Source organism: Aulonocara sp. 'chitande type north' Nkhata Bay, linkage group LG8 (assembly GCF_057382095.1).
Source record: "Aulonocara sp. 'chitande type north' Nkhata Bay isolate Kocher_YH1m ecotype deep benthic linkage group LG8, A_spYH_male_GT1.1, whole genome shotgun sequence".
NCBI classification, from domain to species: Eukaryota; Metazoa; Chordata; class Actinopteri; order Cichliformes; family Cichlidae; genus Aulonocara; species Aulonocara sp. 'chitande type north' Nkhata Bay.
This window is the reverse complement of record NC_141351.1, coordinates 27,120,753-27,132,847: the sequence shown is the minus strand read 5'-3', so window position 1 is coordinate 27,132,847 and position 12,095 is coordinate 27,120,753. Positions and strand designations below refer to the sequence as shown.

General features: G+C 45.5%; 1 protein-coding gene across 1 annotated transcript; it reads right to left on the bottom strand.

Moving 5' to 3' along the window:
• Nucleotides 1-7,428, bottom strand: LOC147324153 (chromobox protein homolog 2-like). The gene is made up of 5 exons (XM_086304685.1): nucleotides 6,824-7,428; nucleotides 6,703-6,746; nucleotides 6,284-6,349; nucleotides 4,681-4,750; nucleotides 1-4,596 (listed from the first exon to the last, which is right to left on the bottom strand). Exons 1-5 carry the CDS (start codon nucleotides 6,887-6,889, stop codon nucleotides 3,241-3,243), a joined length of 1,602 nt encoding a protein of 533 aa, XP_086160811.1. The 5' UTR covers nucleotides 6,890-7,428; the 3' UTR covers nucleotides 1-3,240.
• Nucleotides 7,429-12,095: the final 4,667 nt, after the last annotated feature.

Sequence of the window (12,095 nt, the reverse complement as noted above, 5' to 3'; positions counted from 1 at the left end):
GAAACATTGACGAGGTCCTGCTACCTGTATTATATTTATGTCTATATTTAAAATTTTACCATTTTTATTGTCATAAAATCAAAACAACTATTTCAAGAATCTGCGAAACACTAAAACGTATGTTACTTATTAGAAATAATAAACTGAATTCCTATTTTTACAGTCTGAGCCGACACGTCTGTGAGAACTGAGAAGTTATCAGTCCAGTTTGTATGTTAATGGAACGATAACCACGACGATCATGTGCTTCACTCTCGTTTCTCCTTAAAGAGTCACCGTTAAACATAAAGAAGAAACCGTTTATTTATGGCTGCTGTGGCATCAACCTGACAACAGATTTGATTTCATTATTTATAGTTTCTGAAATCTCTTGGTTTGCTTATTAAAATACAATTTTACAAAAATCATTTTTAACTTTTTTAATTTCAGTATTTTACTTTGTAATTGACTTTTTTAATTATTCATCACATTCCCTGTTAATTATTATTAAATCACAATTAAGGCGTTTTTTTAAATTCTAATATTTATTCATGGTGTTTTATTTTGATCTTTTTAATATTGTTTTGAAAAACATTTTAATTATAATTTATTCATTTTAAATGTTTAAAATATTTGCTTTTTATTTTAAACATATTTTTAAAACAGTCTATTAATATGTAATTTTATTTACAGGTTAATTAATGTCATTTTTAACACAAGAAAAATCAATTCTGCGTTTATCACATTATTACTGGAGCTGATTTATCAACAGTGCTTTGTCTCAGTTGGACGCTCCGTTCATGTGACCTGATGATGTCACTGGTGTGACATCATATGACCTACGTATGACCTGCAAACTTCCTGTTAACTGCATTCATTTAAAACTTTTCCTGGTCATCAACCGTCAGCGAGCACCTGCATCCACTTTGCTCTCTGTGCAGCGCTGCCACCTGGTGGTGAAACACGGCAGCGCACAGACACACCGAGCGAGCCGTGAAGTTTCAGGTGCTTCCGGTTTATTTCAGGCTACAGGTGCGTGACGCTAAAAGCCAAAATGAGCACCCATAGATCATTACATATCACATGAAAGACATATTTACAAATATAAATTAACACATATTTCACCTCCAAAAGACACGGCGATGGTTTCAAATGGTACAAAACTGCTAAATATATATATGTACATATATAGAAGTGATTATGGGATGTCTCATGAGCTTATACTGCACGTAGTGCACGAAACACTGTCGATACCACACTGAGAACGACACACATTCGTAACAGCTTTGGTCCAAAGAGAACTGAAAGACGACGGCTGGAGGAAACTTCTTTTTTTAAACATGCTGCCCTGGAAGAAGCCACGTACGTCCAACAAACACAAATGTCCTCCTGGAGCTAATCCCGCCGAGCGGCGGTCCAACAGTCCTGCTGTGAGGGGGGAACCTGAGGCACCGGAGAGGCGCTGTCCACCTGTGAGTCCAGACCCCGTTTAGACACCCATCAGACCTGAGGAGGCGAGCACACAAAGCCTCCTGAAGGACGCCAGAGTAGTCGGACTGTGCTGTAAGCGGCGTAGCACCAAAACGCATCCGTGACGCGGCCCGAGACGCTTCAGCGATGTGAGAAAAACCGAGCGGACGGTTTCCATCATCTTTTTATCGGGCGACTGAACAAAAAGGATTTTCGGACGAGAAACAAACCAACTCATAGTGGCGTGGTTTCACGTGGCTTCACGCCTCGGAGCCGCTGGCTGTGACAGTCAGTGACAGCAGCTGTGGATGTGGGCGGCGTGTCGCTCAGAAACAATCGGATCAATAATTCTGTCTTCCAGGGTTTTTTGGCTGGTCTGTGGGGAAGCTTGAGTTATCCCCGCTGATCAGGAAGCGCCGAGAAGGACGTCACTTCCTTTCTAAGCAGAAGCAGAGGGTGCAGAAGCCTGCGCCAGCTTCGAGGGGCTTCCAGCCAATGAAATCAATGTGTCATTTACGACATCATCAAAGCCTCATCCTGACTTTGGTTTGGTCTCAGCTGCGTGGGACCTCGGCCTGACCTACTTTCATACCTGAACACCTTCCTGACAAACACCTGACGCTCTCTGTGTTTAAGACAGAGAGAAACCAGAGGTGAGGCGGGAGTGTTTATATGCAGACAACGAGCAGCTGTTTGTTTGCTCGACCTGAGCGTGCTCAGTACAGACGAAACTTTAAACTGCGAGGATGATCCTGCAGTTCAAACAAACATACAGACTTTTCCCTCCACGATGGCAGCAATCAGCTGTTAGGTTCATTAGTGTGGAGTCAAACTGTGCTCGTAAATCTGAGTAGTAGTTTTAGAACTTTGTAAACTAAAATATCTAAAGAAACGTTATGTTTGTGCATCTGTAGATGAGAATTTGTGTGTCTAAAAAATATTTACACAGGTTACACATTTTTTTTGTTAAGGTTACAGATCCAAAGTGTAAACCTCTCTGCTCCCTCACTCTGTCACTTTTAACTTACAAGTACAAATTTTGACCCAATTTTCTTCCTTTCAGCTGATTGGTCAATATCACGTGAATCACAAATTTAACAATCCAATCAGAGAACAGATGGTTTGGCTGTCAGAGTGGAGCTTGACTGAGCTTCAGGTCCTGGAAGGGTAATACATTTTACCCTTCCATTTCGTGACGGTGGGCGCTGGCTGCAGAACAGAAACAGAACGGGATGAGCAAGAGGGGTCAGAGGTCATGAGACAGATAATCGTAATTATCGTTACAAGCACAAATTCTCAACTTTAGATACAAAAAAGTAACATTTTCACATAGTTCAGTTTAAAACTGTGTTTGTCAATCAGACGACGACACAATATTTATGAGCTTAATCTGAGCCCTACATTAGCGCCCCCTCCTGGCAGTCGTAGTGTATTACATCTCAGAGGAAGGGAACATTTTGTTTTATTGACTTTTTTTAATGCATTTTCCGTCCTAACAGGAAGGTAGGAAGGTCTAAAAAGGTATGAAAGTCGCCTGACCTCTGACCCTGTGAAGGTGACCTGTTTGCAGGTTAAAGGTCGGCAGACTGATCACAGGTGTGAACGGGGTCTGAACGTCAGGGTTCCTACTGCCGACTGTCAGGAGCTTCCTGCTCGATCCGATCTCTCCACCGTGTTTTTGTTTCTTGGAACCGAAGGGTCGCCCTGGAGGCGCCGGGAATGACTGCGTGTTGGATTTCCAGAGAGGTGTAGGAACCCTGAGCTGTTCTAGGAAGCGAGCAGACGCCCGGCTCAGTGGTTCCGGGAGCTGAAGAAGCCCACGCTGGTTGGCGACTCCTTCACTGTCACCGTGATGAAGTTGGCTGTGACGTCTGTGACGAACACGTGTTCCAGGAGGCTCCGCGCCGGCCTCCAGTCCGTCTCCGTGTCAGAGTCGGTGGCGTTGTTGCCGCGGCTGGGTCTGCTGTTGCTAGGAAACAGAGGGTCTTCCGTCTCTGACTCGCTGGTGCTAGTCTCGTCGGAGTCGCCGGTGCTGAGCTCGTTCAGGTTCCTGTTCTGAGAGCCGAGCACGTGTTTACGGCCGTCCTGCCTCACGCCACTATTCCCTCGAGCAGCGCCACCACCCGTCAGTTTGTCCTTCGTCATGCCCTGCTCTGGAGCTCCGCCTCCAGTGCGAGCATCTTTCGCTCCTCCTTTTATGACCATCCCACTGCCACTACTCCGTGGGTTCGCTCTAGCTACCGCCACCCCGCTAGTGTTGCTTCCTTGAAGGCCGCTCGTGGGCGGCAGTTTGCCGACGCTCTGCAGGTTAAGGGCGCGGAGGCTCAGCGCCTGGCTGGCTCTGTCTCGGGGCGACGGCGATGCTGACGATGGCGGTTTGGACAAACTCGTGCTCAGATGCTTGTGTGGAGCCACCCCGCTCTGACCACCGCTGCCATCCTGCCTCCTCTGAGCCAGCAGGGGGCGCTGCACCACTGCGCCTCCTCCAAAGCTGCTGTGCAGTCCCAGCGACCCAGAGGCTCCGCCCTGCTTCACAGGCGTCACCTTAAAGCCGTCTCCTCTGCCGATCTCCGGGACGGAGCGCTTCAGCTCTGACAGAGAGTTCTTATTCTGTGCGGTGGGCGTGGCTTTGTTTTGGGAGGTGGAGCTGGAGGACAGGGAGGAGGTTGAGAGCGAACGATTGGTCCAAATGCAGCCGAGCCCACCGGGTTTGGAGGCCTGGGAGAAGGAGGCAGAAGAGGTCTGGGAGGCGGAGCCGGCCTCCTCTCTGGCGCTCCGGCTCAGGCCGGTGTAGGTGAAGCTGGCCGGCTGCAGTGGCTTCTTCACGCTGGCCCGCGGCTCGTCTCTGGGCAGCTGGTGGTGGCGTGGACCGGGTGGAGAAGGCGGCGGGGGAGGGCGGCTCTTTGCCTGCCTTAGAGCCCTCAGGTCGGGGTGCAGCGGCTTCCTCCCTCGCTTCTTCTTTCGGGGGGTGTCAGGTTTGGCGAGCAGGATCTGAGGCCTCTTCTGAGGGACGGGGTGGACGCGGGGGGCGGGCTTCACCTTCTTTGTGTGCTCTTCATCCTCTGAGGAAGACGAGGAGGCGGTTGATGACAGGCCAGAGGAAGAGGAGGACGAGGAGCGGTCGTCCTTCGTGACGGTGGGCGCTGGCTGCAGAACAGAAACAGAACGGGATGAGCAAGAGGGGTCAGAGGTCATGAGACAGAATCAGGAGGCGGGGTCGGCGTGTTTCACCTGAATCTTTCGAGGTCGGCCTCTCGGCCTCTTTCCCTTCTTCTGAAACAGAAGCTCGCGCTCCTGTTCTCTGGAACAGATCGAAACAAACGTTATTTAAACACGCAGACAGCAAGTCCAAATATTCAACACGTCGTTCTTTCATAAAAACAAGCGTGAAATGATTCGTGAACTGACGCGCGTCACATGTGACAAAGATCTGTCAGTTTGTCTATTTCTTTGATTCTGCTGCTTGTTTCCATTCATTAAAATCATAAATATGAAATTAAATAGTTACATGTACATATATTTATATTTTTCCTTAAATGAAAGTGACGAGAGACGAGAGCGGTCAGAGAGAGGGAGGGGCCACAGGTTGGACTCGAACCTGGGCGCCTGCTCACCCATCAATATGAAATTACATATCGAATATATATTTATTACATGTCCACATAATATAATTATTAAATTGCAATTTTATTATTAAATACATTCAATATACATCATTCTTTTAAAAGTAATTTGAATATTTGTTATTATTACTATTAGTGTTTAATACATATTAATTCTTTTATATATTATTTACATAGATTTCTGTTTGAATACTAGAATAATAATCTATTAACATATAATATGTAACACATTTAAAATACATAACATATAATAACATCCATCCATCCATTCGCTTCCACTTATCCTTTTCAGGGGCGCTGGAGCCTATCCCAGCTGTCATAGGGCGAGAGGCGGGGTCCACCCTGGACCCCGCCTCTCGCCCTATGACAGGTCGCCAGTCTGTCGCAGGGCCAACACACAGGGACAGACAACCAATCGCTCTCACGTTCACACCTATGGGCAATTTGGATTCATCAGTTAACCTGTCCCCACTAACTGCGTGTCTTTGGACTGTGGGAGGAAGCCAAGAGTACACGGGGAGAACACGCAAACACGGGGAGAACACGCAAACTCCACACAGAGACCTTCTTGCTGTGCAGCAACAGTGCTAACCACCGTGCTGCAGAATATAATAACATATTTCTATATTTTTAATAATAAATTAAATCTATTAATTACATTATATAAATATGTAAAGTACGTAATATACATATTTTTAGTCTTTTAATAATTTATTTATTGACGCCATCATTAACTTTTTAAAATATATATCTATACATTTATCTTACTGTGACAGTAACGTTTACTAATAATGAATGAATAATTACATGTTTTTTAATATGTAATTCATATGTATATTAGAGACAACACATTTTTATATTATTTTAAATCTTTTTGATACTAATAATCGCAGGACTTTTTATTTCAGTAATTATAACTATCAGTAAAATGAAATATATAATTTATAAATTCTGATATGACATGTTTACATTTTTATAAATATTAAATAATATTAAATAAATTTTGTTACTATACAACCTTTCTTAACAAAGTTACTTTTAACTGCTTATTTAAATTATGATTAAAAACATTACAAATATTAAGGTGTTTAACTAATGAGTGGCTGGGAGGAGCTCCCTGACTGCTCCTCTCTCAGGCCCTTCAGGTGAGCTTCCACGCAGGTGGACGTGGAGCACACCTGAGTTTACCTGCAGTCTGGGGACAAACTGACCTCTTGTGAAAGGCTGCCAGCAGCCGGGGGTCCAGAATGTTCTCCTCGGGCTCCCAGCTGTTGTGCCTGAAAACACGACAAACATTTAACATTCAGGACGGACACGAGCGGGTTTTCTGTGTGGAGCCATCACGGAGGCCCACGCACAGCTGCCAGCGTTATCCACAAATACAAAACATGTCAGCAAATCAACATCAGGCTGCTCGGTGGCGCAGGACCGGCCGAGCCTCAGCTGCTGCGGCCCTGGAGCTGGACGTGTCCGCCGGCAGGCCGTGGATCGACGCCGGGCGCCGATGGGTCGGTACCGGCCGTGCTTCTCCCCCCGTGTGCCGCGATAGGAGCCTCGGTGGCGGCGCGAACCGAGCCGCGGCCCGGCTTTGTTATGACCGTTAGCCGTTAGCAGCTAGCGAGCTACTTACTTGGAGGACCATCCTCTCCACTTCACCAGGTACTCGAACTTTCCCTGCGGAGACAGAACAGTCACAGCGGGCCGGGCCGAGCGGAACCACACAACACCCGGGCCACCGGCGCTGAGCTTACCTTCCTGGGCCGCTTACTGAGGATACACTCCGCGTCAAACACCTGGCCGACGGTGACCCCCTCCATGGCTGCAGCTCCCCGCACTACCAGCGCGTTTCTTCTTGCCGGCCACCGTACTTCCCCTCACAGCGTCAACGACCAGAGCCAGGCTAGCCGGTGAATCGAATCGGCCTCCAGATTACTACTACTAATAATGATAGCATTATAATTATAATATACTAGAGCTGGGCGATATAAGATTTTTTCATATCACTATATGTTTTTTTCATTTCAGGCGATAACGATATCTATCACGATATCAGCCAAATAACTATATTTGTAAGATTTAAATGTGCCGTTGCTCACAAGTAAAATGTGAAATAATCAGCAGCTTGTTTTTATTTAAATATTTATTTCCCATAATAAGTTCAACAGGGTAGATGTACTTAAGGAACATGAGACTTTTTCAGATAAATAAAGGCAAATATTGCAAACTACACAAAAGGCAGCCGCTAAAGCGTTTAAGTTTCAAAATAGAACAAACGAAACAGACTAAACTGTCAATTCCACTTAGAAACAAAATATTAATTCTAAAAATAAATCTTAGTTTGTTTTACAGAAGATCAGACAAAACTGACTAACTTTTGTCAATATCAAATAAACTGAGAACTAAAAGGAAATTCTCAATCTCTCCTTGTTGCCTCATCACTGATGGGGACGACAAGGAGTACAGAGGACTGACTCAAGACTTTGTGGACTGGTGCCAGCTGAACTACCTCCAGATCAACGCCAGTAAAACCAAGGAGCTGGTGGTAGACTTCCGCAGGCACAAGCATTCTCCACTGCAACCACTGAACATCCAGGGTATGGACATTGAGGCTGTGGACAGCTACAGGTACCTTGGTGTTCATCTGAACAACAGACTGGACTGGACTCATAACTCAGACGCCCTCTACAGGAAAGGGCAGAGCAGGTTGTACCTGCTGCGGAGACTCAGGTCGTTTGGGGTGGAGGGCCCACTCCTGAAGACCTTCTATGACTCTGTGGTGGCTTCTGCTATCTTTTATGGTGTGGTCTGCTGGGGCGGCAGCATCTCTGCTGGGGACAGGAAGAGACTGAACAGGGTGATCCGAAGGGCCAGCTCTGTTCTAGGATGCCCTCTGGACCCAGTGGAGGTGGTGAGTGACAGGAGAATGGCGGCTAAGCTGTCATCCCTGTTGGACAACGTCTCCCACCCCATGCAGCAGACTGTGACAGTACTGAGCAGCTCCTTCAGTGGGAGACTGCGGCACCCACGGTGTGGGACGGAGAGATTTCACAGGTCTTTCCTCCCCACTGCTGTCAGACTCCACAACAAAGACTTTAACTGATCAAGCACACACATCCACACATGTGCAATAACACTAAGTGCAATAATCTTTTCTGGCATCGTTGTATTTTTACTCAGTTGTATATAGCATTCGTATTCTATTTTTATCTTATTGTATATTTTTATTCTATTTTATTCTACTGTATATAGTATATTATTTTATTCTATTCTGTACAGCTGTGTACTGTATTTATTCTTATTGTATTCTAATTTTTGCGTCATAACTTTTGCACTGTCCACTTCCTGCTGTGACAAAACAAATTTCCCACGTGTGGGACTAATAAAGGTTATCTTATCTTATCTTATCTTATCTTGTATAGCTGAGCTTTTCAAACAGTTTTAACAGTTACTTTAGTCTGACAAAAGCCGAATGACGAATCAGCGCTTCCAGTCAGAGACTGAGGCTACGTCCACGCGTACACGGGTATTTTTGAAAACGGAGATTTTCCGTTTTCGTTTTAAAAAAATAATCCCGTCCACACATAAAGGCAGAAATGAAGGAAAACGCTGCTATGAACATGCCAAAGCAGCAGGTGGCGCTAGATTCCTAACCGTGCAGAAATGTTGGCCAATCAGAAGTCTAGAAGCTTCGGTGGGAAAAAGTAAACAAAGCTGGGGACAGTAACTGTGTGTATATGTAAGCATTTAAACACTGCAGAGAGTAGAATTAACAGTAACAGTATTGTAGAAATTCATTTCACCGAAACAATAACGTGGCGCACAGTGTGACGCCAAAAAATGCGCACACCTTTGACGCTGCGTTTTCTGTTTTTCTAGTCCACACATAAATGCAAAAACTGAGTTTTTAAAAATCTTTGTTTTCAGTGACCAAAAACGCCGTTTACGTGTGGACGAAAGGCACAAACGCATAGAAAAATCTGCGTTTTCAAAAATACCCAGGTACGTGTGGACGTAGCCTGAGCATGCACCAGTTTATTGTATTTCCAGACTTGCTTTCGGCACATTTACAGTGCAGCTACTCTGTTTTTTGTCAGACTTGAAATAGCCGAAATACCTTCACACTACGGAACTTCTCTGGCTTTTCCGTTCGACAATCTCTCCGGCATTGGAACCATCATCTGTTTTCTCTTCGGTCACGCTCGGTTGATTCTTCTAGTCGGCACTAGTGATGTTCGATTCGTGAACGAATCGTTCAATACTCGTGAATCATGATTCACAAGCCCAACTGACTCACTGACTCATCCCTGTTGCTGTTAGCAAAATAATTCCATTAGTAGAAATTAGGGATGGGTACCGGTGTCCGGTGCCATGATAGCACCGGTTCTGACATAAACGGTAGTAACCAGACCGAAAAGCAGCGCACATTTCGGTGCTTTATTTCGGTGCTTTTTTTTCCTGAGCTGTGATACACTTCTAGCCAATCATTTTACGTTTCCGAGGATAGTAGGCGGGTCCAGGTACGTACGTTCTGTTAGAGCAGAGCTACAGATTAAAAATGTCCAAGGCGAAGCGGTCAAAGTCTGGCTGTACTTCACAGCAAAATATGCAAACTCAGCAGCAACAAGTGCTTTAAGCTGATACTGTGATACTGTCAAAGGAGGTAACACCAAGAATCCGATGAAACACCTGGCGACGCATAGCGTTTTCTTAAAAGCCCAGAAATGCGCCGTATTTGATAGCTTGTTGCGAGACCTCACACCGAGCGCATCTACTGCGGGTGGGTTGCCTGTTATGCAACATCCCCCAAAAACACGAAGAGGAGAGTCCTGGCCCCTAGCCCTGCCAGTGTAGCAGAAATGATGACGGATGATGATGGCAGCAGCAGCCGTTCTTCTCTGCGTGAGTAGCTTAATGTTGTTCGTGTGTAATTTACGTTGAGTAGGCTAACCACGTTATTACATTAATGCATGTAAGGTGAACTAGCAAACATCATCATAGCTACATGCGGCTGTCTTCTTGTTTGATGGCAGATACTCCCTTCACCCTGGCCAAAAAGGCTAAAATGACCAAAGAAAAAGTGGAAAACAGCTGAACATGAGAGGTTTAGGACAAAGTTTGTGTTTTTTCCATTGTTTAAGCTTCCAGCCAAGAGTGATACCATATATGCCCCATAGCTGCAGAAAAGGCTAACATTGTTATCTTTTTACAAAAAACAGCTGAACGAGAGGTTTTTGGACCAATTTTGTGTTCTCCATTCTTTAAGCACCGGTTTGAGCACCGGCACCGTTTCAAAAGTACCGATTTGGCACCGGTATCGGATAAAACCTAAACGATACCCATCCCTAGTAGAAATATATCTAGCTTATAATTAAAATTGTGGGGATAAAACAACAGCCAGTTTCGTAACAAAAGCATTTCCGCTCTGAACTGGAAGAAAAAACCCTGAGTAGAAGCTCACATCAAGAAAATAGCTCCTCGGTTCAGAGTAGCATCGCGCTGCTAACATGCTAACAACACATTTGAGCTACTCACCCCCTCCCTCCTGTGCTGAATCATAGAGCGAGCGAACGAATCACTCACTCACCCCCCCCCCCCCCCCTCCCTCCTGGCTCATAGCTTCTTCTTCTTCAAATTCAAATTCAAATTTTATTTGTCACGTACACAGTCATACACAGTACGATATGTAGTGAAATGCTTGGACAACTGCTCGTGACCTAAAGAAAACAAAAAAGGAAAAGGCTATGAATAAGATAGGAAATAAATATGAAAAATTAAAAAGGGTAAATTTAACTAGGAAGGAATAAAATATAAATTAAGGTTAAAAATGAAATAACTGTACAACACAAATTAGAATGAAGGGTAAATTTAACTGGGAAGAATAAGATAAAATATATAAATTAAAGTTGAAAATAAAATAACTGTACAACAAAATACACAATATAGAACTATATAAGAATGTATGAAGAAATCTAAATATAAATAAATATATACACAATAACAGCAGCTGTACAAGTATTAACCGGAAATGAAGAATATAGTGACCAGTGTTGTGCAAAACCAAAGTCCAGAAAGTCCAGTGTGTGTGTAAGAACCATATGTGTGGGTCAGTACTGTGTGGTGGTGTGATTGAGAGACCGTATCGCCTGCGGGAAGAAGCTCCTCCTCAGTCTCTCTGTGTTGGTCTTCAGGGAGCGGAATCGCTTTCCTGACCTCAACAGAGAGAACAGTCTGTTGTTGGGATGGCTGAGGTCCTTCACCATCTTCCTGGCCTTGGTCCAGCACCGCCTGCTGTAGATTGAGTGCAGGTCAGGGAGCTCGGAGCGGATGGTGCGCTCAGCTGACCGCACAACCCTCTGTAGAGCTCGTCTGTCCTGCATGGTGCTGTTCCCGAACCAGGTTAAGATGTTTCCCGCCAGGATGCTCTCTATGGTGCAGGAGTAAAAGTTCCTGAGCACCTTGGAGGGCAGTTGGAAGTCTCTCAAGCGTCTGAGGTGGTAGAGACGCTGACGGGCCTTTTTCACCACGGTGTTGATGTGACAGGACCATGACAGGTCCTGCGTGATGTGAACTCCGAGGTATTTGAAGCTGTCCACTCTCTCCACTGGGCACTCGTTGATGACGGGGGTCTGGTAGTTCCTCTCCTGCTTAGTGCTGAAGTCCACTATCAGCTCCTTTGTCTTACTGACGTTTAGAAGGAGGTTGTTCCTCTGGCACCAGTTCTCCAGATTCCTAATCTCCTTCAGGTAGGCCGTCTCGTTGTTATCAGAGATCAGGCCCACCACGACGGTGTCGTCAGCAAACTTGATGATGGTGGTGGAGCTGGTAGTGGCCACACAGTCATATGTGTACAAAGAGTACAGCAGGGGGCTCAGAACACACCCCTGGGGGGCTCCAGTGCTGAGAGTGGTGGAGGCTGAGACATGTCCGCCCATCCTTACTGCCTGTGGTCTGCCAGTTAGGAAGTTGGAGATCCACTGACACATAGATGAGCTGAGTCCCAGATGCTCCAGCTTGGTGGTGAGT

What these genes read in the sequence shown, in the direction of transcription:
- LOC147324153 (XM_086304685.1), bottom strand. Translation starts at nt 6,889, where the DNA reads ATGGAGGGGGTCACCGTCGGCCAGGTGTTTGACGCGGAGTGTATCCTC. An exon ending in CTGGCAGCCTTTCACAAGAG is followed by an intron (nt 4,751 to 6,283) that starts GTCAGTTTGTCC and finishes GATCTGTTCCAG; the next exon opens with AGAACAGGAGCGCGAGCTTC. An exon ending in GCCGACCTCGAAAGATTCAG is followed by an intron (nt 4,597 to 4,680) that starts GTGAAACACGCC and finishes TCTGTTCTGCAG; the next exon opens with CCAGCGCCCACCGTCACGAA.